This window comes from Hippocampus zosterae, chromosome 13 (genome assembly GCF_025434085.1).
Source record: "Hippocampus zosterae strain Florida chromosome 13, ASM2543408v3, whole genome shotgun sequence".
Classification (NCBI taxonomy): Eukaryota; Metazoa; Chordata; class Actinopteri; order Syngnathiformes; family Syngnathidae; genus Hippocampus; species Hippocampus zosterae.
The window spans coordinates 19,265,080-19,283,752 of record NC_067463.1 but is presented as its reverse complement, the minus strand read 5'-3'; the positions used below and the strand labels follow the sequence as shown (position 1 = coordinate 19,283,752).

At 43.8% G+C, this 18,673-nt stretch overlaps 1 protein-coding gene across 2 annotated transcripts; it reads left to right on the top strand.

The window, feature by feature from the left end:
* The first annotated feature begins 77 nt into the window (after window positions 1-77).
* card14 (caspase recruitment domain family, member 14) lies at window positions 78-18,464 on the top strand. Of its 2 annotated transcripts, XR_007965867.1 has the most exons (21): window positions 78-422; window positions 1,793-1,930; window positions 2,019-2,344; window positions 4,287-4,445; window positions 4,546-4,665; window positions 5,921-6,046; window positions 8,415-8,558; window positions 8,642-8,764; window positions 9,324-9,424; window positions 9,956-10,014; window positions 10,800-10,863; window positions 12,690-12,906; window positions 12,980-13,106; window positions 14,447-14,687; window positions 14,774-14,837; window positions 14,902-15,022; window positions 15,139-15,303; window positions 15,912-16,030; window positions 16,323-16,438; window positions 17,507-18,003; window positions 18,051-18,464. XR_007965867.1 is itself a non-coding variant. In XM_052083243.1 (20 exons), exons 1-20 carry the CDS (start codon window positions 209-211, stop codon window positions 17,712-17,714), a joined length of 2,952 nt encoding a protein of 983 aa, XP_051939203.1. In that variant the 5' UTR covers window positions 78-208; the 3' UTR covers window positions 17,715-18,464. The 2 variants fall into 2 exon arrangements, 1 of the variants encoding a protein (XP_051939203.1); XM_052083243.1 differs by having other exon boundaries at window positions 17,507-18,464.
* The last annotated feature ends 209 nt before the right edge of the window (window positions 18,465-18,673 follow it).

Here is an 18,673-nt window from a genome sequence, read left to right as displayed (position 1 = left end):
ATTACAGGTTTTCCCACATGTCAACACACACACACACGTATTGTACACTTGATTTGACACAAACGCCCACTGGGTGTGGAGAGGCCTTTTATACCATCGGCCTGCCTCGACCAGGCTCGCTGTCATTCTCGTCTATTTCCAGTAATGAATCACTGAGCAGTGGCGACTACGAGCAACATTTTTTGCCGACTTACTCAACATACTCAAGATGGCTGGAGAGAGTGTGCCCGAGGGTCCTGACCTGAAGGAGATGGGTGAAGAGGAACTGTGGGAACTCATCAATGACAATCGCCATCGGCTGTCCTTGGGGGTGCGACCGTGCATCGTGATTCCATACCTCAGGCAGGCCAGGGTGCTCACCGAGATGGATGAGGATGAGATCCTCTCCAGCCACAACCTCACCAATCGATCAATGAGAACAAGTAAGATGCTGCTGCTGCTGTTTATTTACTTGTAAAATCCACACTGGGCATCAATTGCAGTCTGTAATCCACACCTTATCTTATTTATATTCAAAACAAAGACACATTCACTGGTAAATTATTTAGACATGTAAGTGGAGGGCGGCCCGGTGGTCCAGTGGTTAGCGCGTCAACCTCACAGTGCAGAGGGCGTGGGTTCGATCCCGGCTCCGGCCTCCCTGTGTGGAGTTTGCATGTTCTCCCTGGGCCTGCGTGGGTTTTCTCCGGGTACTCCGGTTTCCTCCCACATTCCAAAGACATCCATGGCAGGCTGTTTGAACACTCAAAATTGTCCCTAGGTGTGAGTGTGAAGACAGTTGGGATAAGCTCCAGCACCCCCCGCGACTCTAGTGAGGATAACAGCGGTTCGGAAAATGAATGAATGAATGAATGTAAGTAGGGCGGCCCGGTAGTCCAGTGGTTAGCACGTCGGCTTCACAGTGTAGAGGTACCGGGTTCGATTCCAGTTCCGGCCTCCCTGTGTGGAGTTTGCATCTTCTCCCCGGCCCTGCGTGGGTTTTCTCCGGGTACTCCGGTTTCCTCCCACATTCCAAAGACATGGCAGGCTTTTTGAACACTCAAAATTGTCCCTAGGTGTGAGTGTGAAGACAGCTGGGATAAGCTCCAGCACCCCCCCGCGACTCTAGTGATGATAACAGCGGTTCGGAAAATGAATGAATGAATGAATGTAAGTAGGGCGGCCCGGTACTCCAGTGGTTAGCACGTCGGCTTCACAGTGCAGAGGTACCGGGTTCGATTCCCGCTCCGGCCTCCCTGTGTGGAGTTTGCATGTTCTCCCCCGGCCTGCGTGGGTTTTCTCCGGGTGCTCCGGTTTCCTCCCACATTCCAAAAACATGCATGGCAGGCTGATTGGCCGCTCTAAATTGTCCCTCGGTGTGAGTGTGAGTGCGAATGGTTGTTCGTTTCTGTGTGCCCTGCGATTGGCTGGCTACCGATTCAGGGTGTCCCCCGCCTACTGCCCGAAGACGGCTGGGATAGGCTCCAGCACCCCCGCGACCCTGGTGAGGATTAAGCGGTTCGGAAAATGGATGGATGGATGGATGGATGAATGTACGTGGAGTTACTGCATAATTGCATTATAATAGTCATACTACTGAGATATTCTAAAAGTCATCTGATTGCTCTGGCTGATAATGCAAGTTGAAACGTTTTGTTTTACTCTGCTGTCTGCTGCCAGGTCTGTATTGCAAATTGCCTGACGCGAGTAAATAAAGCTGAAATAAATAGACAAAGGGTATGCAATAAGGATGACTCCCCCGATTTCCTGAACGTCCCCCCCACCCCCCCGCCAACCCACACATTGTTTGCAGGCCATATGATGGATCTGCTGCGGACCCAAGGCAGGAACGGTGCAGTGGCTTTGCTGGAAAGCCTGATGATTCACTACCCGACCCTCTACACTCAGGTTACTGGACGCAAGCCCAGCTCAGAACCTTCAAGATTCAGCGGTTTGTTATTGAGATGTCTGCTAGTGTCAAATGAGTTTAAATTTCCATACGTCTGATTTGCCCCGTGTCTCGACTCTCCTCCGCACAGGCCTAATAAAGTATTCTGAACTGACAGAGTACCTTATCAGAGCAGTAACCGGGATGCAGAATGAGCTTCGAGAGGCTCGTTGCGAGGCTGGAAAAATGAGTGCTCGGTGTGCCTCTCTGGAGGCTGAGATTCAACAAATAATGGAGCATGAGGAAAAGTCCAGATGCCTTCAGTTGGAATATGAGCGCGTACACAGACATTTGTCTTCACTGCAACGTGAAGTTACCCAATTGAAGGATGAGAAGTGTGACTTATATGTGCGCTACACTGCAGCCATCGAGGAGAAATCAGCTGTGAGCGTGCGCCTCCATGATCTCAACTTACAGGTTGGTAGTCAACGCCAATGTCTTGGATTCCAAAAAATAGACCATCTTAAAATACAGCTATTGGGTCAATTTATCTGCTCTGTCATATCGATAGCGACACACCAACTATCTATCGATGCTGTCAGAGATCAAATTTGAACAATTACTGAATCTATGATGAGTTATTTGTTATTGTAATATAGTTATTGTCACGATAAAGACTTCGGATGCATGGCAGCTCAGAAAACAAATGAAAATATGTTTCATGTTCGCTACTCTGGAAATAATGCAGCCCAAGTGCCAAATACCTTTTCAAAATCAACATAATCTTCACAATGATAAATCACAATGAAAGTCTTCACTTACCCGAATCCGATTATCCAAACCGTGTGGGAATATTGGCTAATAAACTATGAGTGATGCTGATCTTGATGTCAAATATAAAAAGAACGCCTCAGTGTGCAACACAGCCTGGCATCATTACTTTGCTATATATCGTTAAAAACTTCAAGAAAGTGCTTTAATCTCTATCTGTGGGTGCTCTGACATCTATGCCACCCATATGTTTACTTTGCATCCCGATACATATTTCATTTGAGTGTTTTTGCAGAATTTGAACATCAGCATCCAGCTGAAACACAGGAAAATGAAAACCTACTCTTCAATGATGATTCATTTAAAATATATTTGTGCATTAAAAATATCTGTACAATGCTATCTTAATATGGGCGGCCCGGTAGTCCAGTGGTTAGCACGTCGGTTTCACAGTGCAGAGGTACCGGGTTCCATTCCAGTTCCGACCTCCCTGTGTGGAGTTTGCATGTTCTCCCCGGGCCTGCGTGGGTTTTCTCCGGGTGCTCCGGTTTCCTCCCACATTCCAAAAACATGCGTGGCAGGTTGATTGAACACTCTAGATTGTCCCTAGGTGTGAGTGTGAGTGCGAATGGTTGTTCGTCTCTGTGTGCCCTGTGATTGGCTGGCAACCGATTCAGGGTGTCCCCCGCTTACTGCCCGAAGACGGCTGGGATAGGCTCCAGCACCCCCGCGACCCTGGTGAGGATGAAGCGGTTCGGAAAATGGATGGATGGATGCTATCTCAATATATATTCGAAAACCAACAGCTCTAAAACATGAATTGCAAACGTATTGTACTGTATTTAACAGATGGAGTGTGCTGACTAAAAAAAAATTAAGTTGACTTGCCTTGAACAAGTTGTGAATTTGTGAAGAAGCTAAAATTGGATTATTTCACTGAGAAAAATAATGTGTTAGATATGACGATGCTGCAGAATATTGTTTACTGTTTAACAATGATTGAAGGTGGGCAATTTATACAATTTTCGTAGTTCGATCATTCGTCAACGGTATGGCAACCCGTCTGTTATTGTCAGTCCGTCAAATTTTTAAGCTGAGCCATTTTAATCACTCTTCCTGCATTTCTTCCCGCAGTAAATTTCATCGCTCTCCCGCTCCGTCTATTGTCACTCCATCAGTCCGCCAAAAGCATCTCCATCATGCGGTTACTGCCAAAGAGCTTTTCACACAACTGTTCAGCACAGCTGCACTTGTGTCTGTTTGAATTCCTAAAACGCGAAAGAGTTTTACATTTAAGATTAAAAGGATTTGCAATAACTAGAATCCCACTCTACAATGTGGCAATGGGTAACATCCAATCCAAGGAGCTTCCATTCCTAGTCCAAGTCTATAAATGCTCATAGTCATTGTCTGCTTCTTTCGTCAGGATGAATGGCTTCAATATCAATGTGGTTGGGACTCTTTGTTCAAACAAATGAATGGATTGTCAAGAAGTAGAGCAGCCGATCCTTAAAATTAATATCGGCAACTTCAGAATATTCGGTTTCAGATGCATCACATTCAAAAGTCCGATTCGCAGCTAACATTGTATTTTGTCTCCGTACCTTCCAATGATCATTTATGTTTCTTATGTACTGTGTTGTGGCAGATCTACCAACTGCAAACAGAACTGCAAAAGTCCCAAACGGAGAGTGACTTCCAGAAACGGCGTTCTGTGAGATGTGACTCTTTAGCCGAGGCGTCTCTGCTGCAAGAGGAAGTCAGGAGTCTGCGCTGCCAATTAGTCAAGATAGAGAAACTCAACCCAGTGAGACCAAAAAAAAAAAAACAGTCCTTACTTGTATATGAGAGGGAATAACTATTTTAGCTGCCGTGATGGTATTTCATCGACACTTTCCCTTTGGTAGGCTCATCAGGATATTCTGGCTCAGGACCTGGCTGAGGCTATCGATAGCCAGGTGGAACTCGCAGGTCAGCTCAAGTGTTATAGAGAAGACAATGAACAGATGCACAGAGAGAAACAAGAGGTGAGTTTCATGAGTTTTTTAAAAAATCACCAGCCAATGTGTTCATGACTTTCTGAAGTGACCAGCTAATCGGAATTTCCACAACACCCTTTTTTTGTTGTTTTTGTTGTTTATTTTTTGTTTTTAACTTGAGCTCCGCTGTTTTTTTAATCAAGAAATTTGCATGCCGACCCGGTGATCTAGTGGTTAGTGCGGCCTTCCTGTGTGGAGTTTGCATGTTCTCCCCGTGCCTACGTGGGTTTTCTCCGGGTACTCCGGTTTCCTCCCACATATCCAAAACATGCATGGCAGGCTTGATTGAACACTCAAAATTGTCCCCAGGTGCGAGTGTGAGGGTAGATGGTTGTTTGTCTCTGGGTGCCCTGCGATTGGCTAGCAACCGTTTCAGGGTGTCCCCCGCCTACTGCCTGAAGACAGCTGGGATCGGCTCCAGAACGCCACGTGACCCTAGTGAGGATAAAGCGGTTCGGAAAATGGATGGATGGATATGAAATATAATGGGAAGGCTGTGCAGGTGGAGGCTGCATGACTTAACATTTTTGAAAAATTGTCCGCAGCTCTTTTTTCAGAGACCTCCGTCAGGTTGACCATTTTTTGATCTAATGTCAAAAATAAATTAAATGAAAATGCTGCAGAGCAATCAATGTACTCCAGTTAGGCGTGCTTTGATGAGTAGCAATATAAGATGGCTACCAGTGGCTTCGCTTCTTGAGTATGGTTAGTTCATTGAATCTCCCTTTTTTCCCTCCAAGCTTCCATCATGCTCTGCTTTTTATGACTCATGTGGCTGCCCAAGGCCACATGACTTGCTTTGGGAGCTAAATAAGGTCCTTATCCCCGTCAATTGGAAGGCTTAATAGCTGTGTGTTTAGTCGTGTTTTCTCCAACAAAATATGGCACTCTTGAATAAAAAGGAACTGCCTCAATGCAAATTCAACGCACACTGCTACAGTTAACATAGTGTCAGTAGTTATTTTGCACCAGTGTGGCTTGTGAGATGGAAAATGACATTCAGGAGTCTGGGAGTTCTTGATTAGCCGCTATGTGCCGTAGCTCTAATTGCCCTGGAGACAAACCGTAAACCCTTGACTGCACAAGAATGGAATCGGGGAGCTTGTGCTGCAAATACATTTGTTGCCAATCATACGCCGACAGGGTTTCTCTTTGTTGTGAAGCATCTTGTTGACTTTGTCATCAAATTGTGTACGTAATGTTCACACGACATTCTCACGACATCATATGTATCATTGTTCAGCTTTTAGATCAGAACGAATGCCTGGCCCTTCAAGTGAAGCAGCTGACCCTGGATTGTAACATGCATCAACAAAAGAGCACCCTCATCCAGAATCAGATGAGAGAACTGCAGACCGAGAGAGACCAAGTAAGACTTTTTCAGGACACCGTAAGATAAGTTGAATTAGAGATGATGCCTCTCTAGTCATGGAACAATTTTAACTCAGTCAATCATCTATTCAAGTTTTTAACACCAGTATATGATTTTGCTACCTGACAATGAAGTCTGCTGGGATCGGCTTCAGCTCACCTGCCACCCAAATCAGCGATGTTAAACGCTACTTTTCAAATATGTGCAAATTATTCATTCATTCATTCATTCATTCATTCATTCATTCATCTTCCGAGCCGCTTGATCCTCACTAGGGTCGCGGGGGGTGCTGGAGCCTATCCCAGCTGTCTTTGGGCAGCAGGCGGGGGACACCCTGAATCGGTTGCCAGCCAATCGCAGGGCACACAGAAACGAACAACCATTCGCACTCACACTCACACCTAGGGACAACTTAGAGTGTTCAATCAGCCTGCCACGCATGTTTTTGGAATGTGGGAGGAAACCGGAGCACCCGGAGAAAACCCACGCCGGCCCGGGAAGAACATGCAAACACCACACAGGCCTCCCTGCTGCAATCGAACCCGGTACCTCTGCACTGTGAAGCCGACGTACTAACCACTGGACTACCGGGCCGCCCCATGTGCAAATTAATTCAATTTTTTTTTTTGCAATTGGTCTATAGTCATTTGTTAGTACTCACCGTCGACATGCTTGAAATTATTTAACTCAATACATCCGTCAATTTTTTTTGTCATTATAATTATACCAGTAATGATTCTACACCAATATTAACAAATATTTTTATTCTTTCTATTTTTCCATTTGTATCATTTACTTTCATTCTTAGTGAACTGTCCATGTATTTCTGAAAATATGTCTGTGAACAAGCCATTGATTTTTTCCAGATTGTGTCATGAGCCAGCTACCGGTAATTGAAACAATCCCGCCCCCACAGGAATGTGTTGAGTCAAAACTTAAGTCGAGTTCATTTGGTTCTACGGCATTATCAACGTCAGATTTCGAAAAATGTTTGACTGTCTGCGGCTTTGTGTGCGTCTGTGGCATGTGCCTCTTTCACGGATTGTCACACTACATTGACACGCGTAATTCGACTTGGTGTCGAGTTTCTTACACGAGTGAGAATCACAGGAAGAAGCTTCGAGCTTGACGTTTGGGAGGATTGTGTTGGCATGGTTGAACATCTCCTGTTCTGACTGCAACGAGGAGGGAGTCGCATGAGTCAAAACTGATGCAAATAAATAAATAAATAAATAAATAAATAAATAGATAAATAGATAAATAAATAAATAAATGTAAAAAATATAAATACATAAATAACTAAATGAATAAACACATAAATAAATAAATAAATAAATAAATAAATAAATAAATAAATAAATAAATAAATAAATAAATAAATAAATAAATAAATAAATAAATAAATAAATAAATAGAAGTCGTCCATGGGATGTAAATTCCGGATGTCCCGATTGCGTTTATATGCACCCTAGTCCGGGAACAAGTCACTTGATTTTGAGTATCTGACATAACCAAGTCCCAATCCAACATCACCACAATGTAGAAATGTAGAAAATTCAAAAATTCGATCTTTCTCAGCAGGGTACCGATCAGCTGAAAATCATGTGATCGGCCCCGATTTCTGATCGTGTAATCGGATAGTGACAACCCTGATGTGACTATTTTCAATAAATAGCAGCATATTCCATGGCTCCTGAACCTTTGAAGAGATGGGCTTCAACACACAGTTTGTGGGTTCAACAGTTGCTAGGGTTGATAAGACTCAAAACAAGTCGATTTTTAGTGAAAGTCTATGACATAATTCTTCAGACACTAAACACCAGAAAGACACCCACCACATATACTGTAGCTTGGAGTCCCGGGGACTAATAAATGACAAGTCATTATTTATTTGTGAAAACCATGTGAGAAATGCATGTTTGTGCCCATGTGTGATTTAAAACTGGCAAAAGTTATCCAAGGGCGGCCCGGTAGTCCAGTGGTTAGCACGTCGGCTTCACAGTGCAGAGGTACCGTGTTCGATTCCAGCTCCGACCTCCCTGTGTGGAGTTTGCATGTTCTCCCCAGGCCTGCGTGGGTTTTCTCCGGGTGCACCGGTTTCCTCCCACGTTCCAAAAACATGCGTGGCAGGCTGATTGAACACTCTAAATTGTCCCTAGGTGTGAGTGTGAGTGCGAATGGTTGTTCGTTTCTATGTGCCCTGCGATTGGCTGGCAACCGATTCAGGGTGTCCCCTGCCTACTGCCCGAAGACAGCTGGGATAGGCTCCAGCACACCCCGCGACCCTAGTGAGGATCAAGCGGTACGGAAGATGAATGAATGAATGAAAAGTTATCCAACTAAATTGGTTTTCTGTGCTTCCAAGGCATACCTTTCCAGAAATGAGGCCCAGACCCTGAACGCCTGCATCCTGGCTGAGAAAGACGTCCTGAGGTCTCAAATAATGGAGCTCCAGGAGAGAGCCTTTCACGTGAATGCCGAACACAGCAAAGAATGGCAGAGCGCTAAAGTAATTATGGACCCCAACTACATCGGCATACAGGGCAAAAGAATTCCCAATGAAACGCCATTCTTCTTTTTTCACTTCTTAAGGAGAGGGGGGTTGGCTGGGAGTGTCAACTATCCAGTTCTGAAGATTCACCATTTCCAAACAGGCGCAGACTTTGCCGCATGGATGCAATTTACCCCTTTTCACTGAATTCCTTTTCCTCAGAGGTATGTGAACGGAAGCTAAGTTCCTATCAAAACTAGTTGCTCATTCACAAGCAACACAATACACATTCAGTAGCTTGGCAACAGTGAGCCGTCTTTTGACATTGACATCTTTTGATTTTTCCCATTCATTGTCGGGTTCTAGTACTCTTGAGACAATTGTGCCCATTTTAAAGATACAAACTAATGGCAAGTCTAGCAAGTAGAATATATACAATAAAAGACACACAAGTCGTCTAAAATCTTTGCAAAAAGAATAATGCATAGTTTTGACTGTCACAGACTGCCTGTTGAATTCTGATGTTTAAACTCTTTACTATTGTTTTGTAGTTTTCAATGGTGCTAAACTGTGCTGCATGATAATCAGTGGGAGAGGGAATTTTATTTTGCTTGCCTCATATATATATATAATAAGTCCTAATATCAGCCATGTAATAAGCATTTGGTTAAATTGATACCGTATTTGGGTGTGTTTAGCCAACCTCTAATCCAGCACATATATTCTTCTTTAAAATGTTGACGTTTATCTGCATATATGCCCACATCCACGTTCATCTTGAAGTGCGAAGAGCCATTGACAAGTAGCGTCCGGTCCAGAAACGTAGAGCCTCCAAGTCCGCAGTCTCTCCGCAGAAGAGAGCTAGCTCTTTACGAAGACAGCAGGTGAGTGCGGTTCTGTGACTAATACTTTACCGTATTTCTGTCATGATGCAAAAGTAAACTATTCGCACCTTGTGTACAGTATGAAACAACAGAGCAACCACTCAGTGACATTGTGTTTACTTTACTCTCCAAACAATGTGATCAACTTTGCCTGCCAAACCTGTCTGAGTGCCGCAATTACCTCCAACTAGGCACACATGCTTTTACTAAATTGTACAATAAAAACTTTGGAGGGAACTTCCACCGGTCCGTTTCCTTGTTTTAATAGCATCTTAGCCACACCCACATTGGGCGGGCAACTTTACCTAGCCCAATTGACCACATGTGACTGTCCTCAATCTTAACTGGATTCGACTATTATGTTTGCCAAGAGTGCCATCGATAAGGAAGGCCAAGCGAGGAGAGAGCACAGCGACGCAACATCTTAACTCTCGTCACCTGTCTAATTGTGTGTCAGTGAAGCCGATCATCTTCGTGTTTGGGCGTGTGCACGTATCACAAATCTGATACGGGTGTTTTATTGTCTTGTAGCATGGAAACAGCGGAGACCGATGATTCTTCATTGGACGACTTTGAGATCCTCCCAAGTGGTGTGTTTTGCATGTCTACATTCCTTGGTTAAGTTTGTGGTTCTGCGGGGAAGACCAATCTTGTTTGGAATGGTTCTCACTGTTTTAAGCTTGAAAGTCTTGTTTGGGCTGTGGTTTCGTTTTTGGGGTCGGGGGTTTCAAACTTGAATTCAAGAACCAGATTTGGCAACTAAAACTACAAATGAGAGTTTGACAATGTACTTCATTGAAAGGCAATTCAAACTGTGTCTCAACCATTCAACGAAAAATAGATAAAAATGCAATATAACAGCCCGGTGGACGAGTGCTTCAGTTCATATCTGCCTCATTTTGAGGAGATCCAGGTGGTGCTTAGTGGGACTGTCTGTGGAGTTTGCTTTTCATCCTCATGCTTGCTTAGGATTTCTCAGGACACGCCAGCTTCCTCCCACATTCCAAAGGCAAGCATGGTTGTTCAATTGAAAACTCAAAATTGGCCCTTGGTGTAATTGTCAATCGTTGATTGTCAATATGTGCCCTGAAATTGATTGGCAACCGGTCCAAGGTGTACCCCTCCTCTCACCAAGAAGGGATGAAGTAGGCTCCAGTTGCCCATGACCCAAATGAGCACAAACGGCCTAGTTTTGTCATGCACTCCAATTCTTGTCAAGAGTTGAAATGTTAAATTTCAACACATTTCCTTGTAACGTGACAAAGACAGGCTTTAAGTGACGTATGATCACAGACGCATGTTTTTTTTTTATTTCACAGGGAAACCACCTTGATGCCACCCAAAAAAATCACTAAATCCCATCTCTTCTGTTTAGTGCTGAGTGAAGACAAACCCCCATCAAGACTTTATGCTGTGGGTGGGGCCAAAACCACATACAGGTGAGGCGATTGTACAACCAACAATACTATAAAAATGACTTTTCGCAAGACTTTTTGGGGTGTGAAATCAGACATAACTATTTTATTGATCAATTGTCCAACTTAGTACGATATATATATATACATATATATATATATATGGGCAGCCCAGTAGTCCAGTGGTTAGCACGTCGGCTTCACAGTGCAGTGGTAACGGGTTCGATTCGAGTTTGCATGTTCTCCCCGGGCCTGCGTGGGTTTTCTCCGGGTGCTCCGGTTTCCTCCCACATTCCAAAAACATGCGTAGCAGGCTGATTGAACACTCGAAATTGTCCCTAGGTCTGAGTGTGAGTGCGAATGGTTGTTCGTTTCTGTGTGCCCTGCGATTGGCTGGCAACCGATTCAGGGTGTCTCCCGCCTACTGCCCGAAGATAGCAGGGATAGGCTCCAGCACCCCCGCGACCCTAGTGAGGATCAAGCGGCTCGGAAGATGAATGAATGAATGAATGAATGAATGAAAATATATATATATATATATATAATATAATTTAAGTGCACTCGTCGACTTCACAGTGCAGAGGTATCGGGTTCGATTCCAGCTCCCGCCTACCTGTGTGGAGTTTGTATGTTCTCGCCTGCATGGGTTTTCTACGGGTGCTCCGGTTTCCTCCCACATTCCAAAAAAACATGCGTGGCAGGCTGATTGAACACTCTAAATTGTCCCTAGGTGTGAGTGTGAGCGTGGATGGTTGTTCGTCTCTGTGTGCCCTGTGATTGGCTGGCAACCGATTCAGGGTGTCCCCCGCCTACTGCCCGAAGACAGCTGGGATAGGCTCCAGCACCCCCCGCGACCCTAGTGAGGATCAATCGGTTCGGAAGATGAATGAATGAATGACTAAGTGTACACTTTGAATCTTGATACTTGGACAATTGGGCTATAAACAAACAACCCAGAGAGTATGTCCAAAGTCAAATTCCCCCTGCACGGGTTATCTGAGCAAAACTGTGATGATTGAGATGATGCGCTCCTCACCACTTTCCATGAGTTAGTTTAAACTAACGTGTGGGACAATTGACCTCCCTTCAGAAAAGCACAGTTGCAAGCTCCTATGTTTATGTCTCGGGTGTGTTTGTTCATGGGGGAGACTATATATATATACATATGTATATATATGTATATATATGTATATAAGTCATTTCAGACTTCTATCTAAACTATTATTTGCGGCTCACAGTGTGGTGTCTTTTCCATGGTAACTGGGTCGAAATGGCCCCTTGAGTGCAAAAGGTTGCCAACCTCTGTTCTAGACTCTGAGCCCACTTTTGCTACACAGTACACATTAAGAGTGAAAAAACAATGTTTTCATATCACTTGAAGAATAGACCATCAACGGTAATGCATGCATGTTTCATGAATTGGATTGTTTAGTGCAATGCGGTTTCTGGTCTTGCAAAAAAGAGAATTCCAAGCTTACAATGACGGCAGCATTCGATAGCACGTGGCCTGAAGAAGACCGCAGTCGTGTATTTATGCTCTTGAGCCTTCCTATCTCTCGGAAGTCCTTTTTCCCTATGTCCCCTCATGAGCTGTGAGGCCCTCCGCCGCCAGCCTTTTTATTCACCAAGTCAGGACACACGCACAGTGAGGCATTGTTTCAGTTTCAGGGTGACAGTTTGTGCCAGAGAATGTTGTGGGAAGTCTGGGCTTCCCCGTTAAAGTTACTCCCACCACAACTCGACCGTGGATAAGTGAGAGAGGATGGATGGATGATTGATTGTTTGATGGGATTAATTCAAAAATGAAATATGCTTTTTTTTTTTTTTTATCTTCCCTAATCTCTCACCAGCCTGGATAAGAATGCCGTACCTCCATTCCTCGTGCGTTCACGTGCGAAAGCATTGCGCATTATTGGCCGCATAGTCACCATTGCCTTCCAGGGGGAGACGCTGCTAAATCAGATTGCAGTGGTAGGGGGTAATAAGACCGGAGTCTTTGTGCATGAAGTAACAGAAGGGAGTGCTGCACATACTGTGGGTATCACCCAGGGAGCACAAATCGTGGAGGTGAGAGAAAACTTTTTGACGACGCGAATTATTGCGTTTGAAGGTGTGTAATAGAACAATGATGATTTTGTAGGTCAGATACGAACAGGACGAAAAAGCTCTCAAGATGGTGCTGGAAGATTCCACTTTAGAAGAAGCTCTGTGGGCACTTGGCCAAGTCACTGGTCCCTGCCATCTGTCTTTGCGTCCCAGACCAGATGGTACGTCTCCACAGTACTTGAAACCTGCTTGTGCATTTTTCATTCCCGTACTATATTTCCACTGCAAAAATGTCTCCAGAACTCCAAAAGGAAGTGTCATCATCAACATCAATTCCAGTGAAGTTGGCTCTATGTGTAAAATGTTTTTCTCCAGTATCCGCCTCCCATTCGCAACTCTCCACCGTCAAAACAGAGCACCGCTGTTACATCCGGGTTTTGTAATGTCAGGTGCGGGGTTGTTCTAAACAGGAGTTTCTTGATGCCATTCTTTTGATGCCTCCGTCACAGATTTTTGGAACGAACAAAGTCCAAAGTATCAAAACAAAAACACCTGACTGAAACAAACATGACAGGAGCATACAAACACAATAAGACATGACAGTAGCAAAGAGCAAACAATAACCCGACAATGAGTGTTATGTAATCACCATAATTACATAATGACCAACAGGTGTGCAGCTGCAGGGAGAGCCCTACAGTGCCACCTGTTGGTCCCAAACCGAATCATGACAGTACCCCTGCCTCATGTGTTTGTATGCTACTGGCAGGTTGGTTTCAGTCAAGTGTTGGTCATTGTTATGCTTTATCTTCAGTCACGTGTTTTTGTTTTGATACTTTGGACTTCATTTGTTTAGGATTTGGTTTTCCGTGTTTTATCAATACACTTCTTCAAATACACCCTGCCCCTCCCTCCTTTTTAGGGGGGTCCACCACCACCTTGCGAACGTGACAGAATGACCCGACACAGTAGTCAGTAGTCGGCCGGGAGTCCTTTTATAGACGCTAATTACCTAACGATCAACAGGTGTGCAGCTGCAGGGACAAGCCCCACAGTGCCACCTGTTGGTCACAAACTGAAACATGACACAAATGCAGTAGTGCAAATGCAATGCCACTCTGAAATTTCATCGTGTCTAATCATCAATAACCTTAGCCTGAATTGTTTAACGTGTCACCCACATGTATTCTTCCATTCATTGGATAGTACATCTCTGCAGATTTGGATCAGGTATCAAAGTTGGTGTGTGTATATACATTTTATAGAACAGAGTGAATTTATAATGCTTGCTTTAATCGAAAGAAAGTCGACTAAAAACCATGGAGAGTCCCTGACAGTTGTCAACAATGAGCTCAAGTGCTTTCTTCAATAGCATTTCTGGGCCAGAGCTTCTTCTTGACTCGACGATGAATACATTTAAGGCATAAGGCAACTTAGTAAATGCAAAAAAATAAATCTCTCTATATATAAATCATCACATTCTATTTAGCACCAAACAGAATTACAATCATTGATGTATGTAATCATTTTACAGGACTGTTTTTTTGTGCCTATTATACAGACTATGAGGCCTTGCTTCAGCAATTGCAGGAGAGTGAAATGTCATCGGGTGACTCTTTCTACGTGCGTGTCAACGTGACCATCCCAGCAGGACCCAAAGGGACACTGACTGTGTCCTGCAATGACATTTTACATGTGACCAACACTCGTCCGGCTGGCACGGAAGACTCGTGGTACATCAGTAAAGTTCATCCGTGCCAGCTTCTGGCCCTCCATAGTGGATTAGTACCGAACTACTACAGGTATTTATGCGCTATATGCAAAGTTTCAGGACATTAAGCTTCATTATCATTGACCACTCTGCTTCTTGACCTGCTAATAATCATAGAGCACAGCGACTTCTCATTCGGGCTATTGAAGAAATGAACTTTCAAACGTCAAAGTCTCAAAAGGTAAGCGTGACTGCGTATGCCGTTCAATTTTGCACAGCTCACTGGTGAACATTTCCCTTTTCAGCAAGCCCACATGATGGCTGAGAATGCTCAGAAAGCAGTGAGGATTGTCAGTACAGGTCGCCACGGCCGAAACCCTCTCTGGGTCAGCGTAGAGAATGAAATGAGCAAGAGCACAGAATCGGGTACAGAAACACAACATTTGACTCTATTAAAAAATAATAATAATAAGAGTAATTGTTACACACAAAAGTGATCATAATTGCTTGTTTGAAAACACTGTATATTCTCTCACAACTAGATGAAACATCGCCACCCAGAGGTTGTCTAACGCTCATGCCCTATACACCGGTCACACCCCACTTCCCACCCATCTGTCGACCAGTCTTGTTACTGCCATCCATCCTGGGACGCATCCTGGATAAGAAGGTGGCAGCATGGCAGGGCTTTGAGCTCTGTGAACCTGGTAAGAGAAATTCTGCATTACATTGCATTTGTTTTTTAAGAGGGGCGGCTCGGTGGGCCAGTGGTTAGCACGTCGACCTCACAGTGCAGAAGTAGCGGGTTCAATTCCAGCTCCGGCCTCCCTGTGTGGAGTTTGCATGTTCTCCCCGAGCCTGCGTGGGTTTTCTCCGGGTACTCCGGTTTCCTCCCACATTCCAAAAACATGCATGGCAGGCTGATTGAACACTCTAAATTGTCCCTAGGTGTGAGTGTGAGCGCGGATGGTTGTCCGTCTCTGTGTGCCCTGCGATTGGCTGGCAACCGATTCAGGGTGTCCCCTGCCTACTGCCCGGAGACAGCTGGGATAGGCTCCAGCACCACCCGCGACCCTAGTGAGGATCAAACGGCTCAGAAGATGAATGAATGAATGAATGAATGAATGAATGAATGAATGAAAAGGTGCAATATATCTTACAGTGTTGTTTTTTAATTGCCGTTTTCAAATTACATCTCCCGCTTATTTTGCATGTTTTTTTTATACTAGATTGATAGATGCTGTTGTGGTTCTTTCTTCTTCAATGAATTAAAGTGCACCATGTTAACAAACAACATTATGTCTGTTTGTTGCAGAGATGTTGTGCTCCAGTGATCATGCAGTCCGATTGCAGAAGTCTGAACTCCTGGAGGAATGCGAGGTGGGAAGAAACTTCTGCTACACCGTGCAGAGTGTGGAAAAAGTCATGAAGAAGGTTTGTGCGTCAACATATGCATTGAGGTAGACTGCATTTTTTTGGGCAGGCTGTATTGCAAACGTGCTGTCGGGAAGGGCAACAAAGGGGGCACAATTGTTCAACTCTGTGACTGGAGCTTCACACATTTGATAGTTTTTTTCAATGCAAGTACAAACGATGGACGATGCTATTCCTAACTCAACACCAAAGGGTTTGAAGCAAACAACAAGATAACCAGGTCCAGATACAGAACAACCTTTTATTAGCCAATCTTAAATTGCATAATATTTTTTGTCTCCTCATCCTATAGGGTATTCATTGTGTATTACCTCTTGGGCTGGACTGTGTACGTCGTCTGCACAGAGCAGAGATCTTTCCGATTATCATCTTCGTCGGCCAGTCTGCGCGCAATGCACGCAAACTCAGGTATATTTTCTTCCTCCTTCATCCAAAATATCACCACTAAGAGTAGAAAGTTATTTCAGAAATGACTTTACCATATTTTCCGCACTAAAAGGCGCGCCTTAAAACCCGGTGCACCTTGTGTATGGTCATTACGGTAATATTTTGACCCCAAAATGGCTCCTTGCTCGAGACATACTGACAATGCAGAGTTCAAACTTAAGGTGATCAGTTCCGCAGTTGAACACGGAAATAGAGCAGCGGCAAGAGAGTTCAACGTTAACGAGTCAATGTTATAACTTGCTGTTGGTTAAGTGAACTGTGTCACTGCTTTATTAAATAATGTTTTACTGACATCTGATCATTCTGTTGGTGTTTCATTTCGTGTAGCTCCATCTAGTGGATGCATTGTAGATGGTGTCTTATAATGCTGTGCACCCAATGTACGAAAAAAATTACAAAATAGGCCACTCATTGAAGGTGCGCCTCATAATCCAGTGTGCCTTTTAGAGTAGAAAATACGGTAATTATTTATCCATGCCATTGCAGAGTACATGGGTCATGCTAGTTTATATATATATATATATATAATGTGTATATGTACATATATATATATATATATATATATATATATATATATATATATATATATATATATATATATATATATATATATAGTGGCCCGGTGGTCCAGTGGTTAGCGCGTCAACCTCACAGTGCGGAGGTCGTGGGTTCTATCCCGGCTCCGGCTTATCCGGCGGGTGGGTTTTCTCCGGGTACTCCGGTTTATTCCCAGATTCCAAAAATATGCATGGCAGGCTGATTGGACACTCTAAATTGTCCCGAGGTGTGAATGTGAGCGTGGATGGTTGTTCGTCTCTGTGTGCCCTGCGATTGTCCGGCAAACGATTCAGGGTGTCCCCCGCCTACTGCCCGAAGACAGCTGGGATAGGCTCCAGCACCACCCGCGACCCTAGTGAGGATAAAAGCGGTTCGGTATATATATATATATATATATATATATATATATATATATATATATATATATATAATATTGACATTTGATTGATTGATTGATCACCTGCTTTCTAGGTCAAAGCTTCACCGTCTCAACTGGTCTGAGGAGCATCTGCTGGAGTGTTCCCGAAGCGAGGAGCCACTGTTGGACAAACTGCCATGTTTGTATCACCGCGTGGCTCCTGACTCGTGGTGTGATCAAACCTCATTACTGACCAGGTTGCGCACCGTCATCTGGGAGGAGCAGAGGAAGATTGTGTGGGTTGAGCCTGACCTGTGGTGAAAAGGGGAAAAAAAAAACAAGTCGACAGTAAAAGGATTTACATTTTTATTGAATTCATTGACATTCAAATCTGTACTTGATTTGTATTTGACATGAGTATGTACGTGTATCTATGATCAGGGGTGCACACAACAATTTTGGGGTGGTTTTCAAATGAACACCTGAGGTTGTTTGGTTCTCTTTTTTTCCCCCCCGACCGAACAACTTAATGATTTACAGCTCATCTGGGCAAAGTCGAGCTCCACAACAGGCCGCATCCAGCCCATACGCAGACTCTGCCGCCTTTGAAGTCAAGCACATATGAAGCAGTGCAACACACAAAAGCAGCCTATTCAGTGTTACTAAATTAGGTCATGGCATTGCATTCAGTGACTTTTCCAACCATTCTAATACAATACAACAAAAAATATAAAAGAATAAAGTCAACACCAACCATGGAGCTCATACTTGCAACTATCCTGCAAAATGGAGGGACGAAAGGAATTTGCTTGTAATATTTTAATGTTTACTTGTCATGATTTGTGTGTTTGCACTCATAACGTCAGCACACATATTCATATAGAAAATATGAGGATTTTTTTTGTGAATGTTGATTAAATAACAATTTAATCTTAGGTGTTTTGGTATCCCATTTTAATGTGACTGATACTTTTTTTTCACGTTTTTAATTTTTATTTGCCACAGAGAACAACATATACCAAGGCTATGCAAATGTTTCATAAAAAGACATTAAAGTCATCATTAACACAATTGAGTTTGCATGTTGTTGTGTCCCTTGACAACCGTTTCAGTTTCTCGCATGGCCGGAATTCAGTGCTTGTTTCGTCAAGAACAGTTTTCACAGACGTCTGCCTCGAAACGCCTCAAAGCGAAGACTATACAACTTTGAACAGTAAAATAGGAGCCGAGTTAATAAGCATCTTGTTCAATACGCTCCACATCTTACTGGGCTAAGGCCG

Bases quoted from the DNA above. Each gene is read 5' to 3' on its own strand.
- card14 (XM_052083243.1), top strand. From the start codon at position 209: ATGGCTGGAGAGAGTGTGCCCGAGGGTCCTGACCTGAAGGAGATGGGT. The intron at 4,446-4,545 runs GTGAGACCAAAA...TCCCTTTGGTAG, and splicing joins AGATAGAGAAACTCAACCCA to GCTCATCAGGATATTCTGGC. The intron at 15,023-15,138 runs GTACAGAAACAC...TCTCACAACTAG, and splicing joins GAGCAAGAGCACAGAATCGG to ATGAAACATCGCCACCCAGA.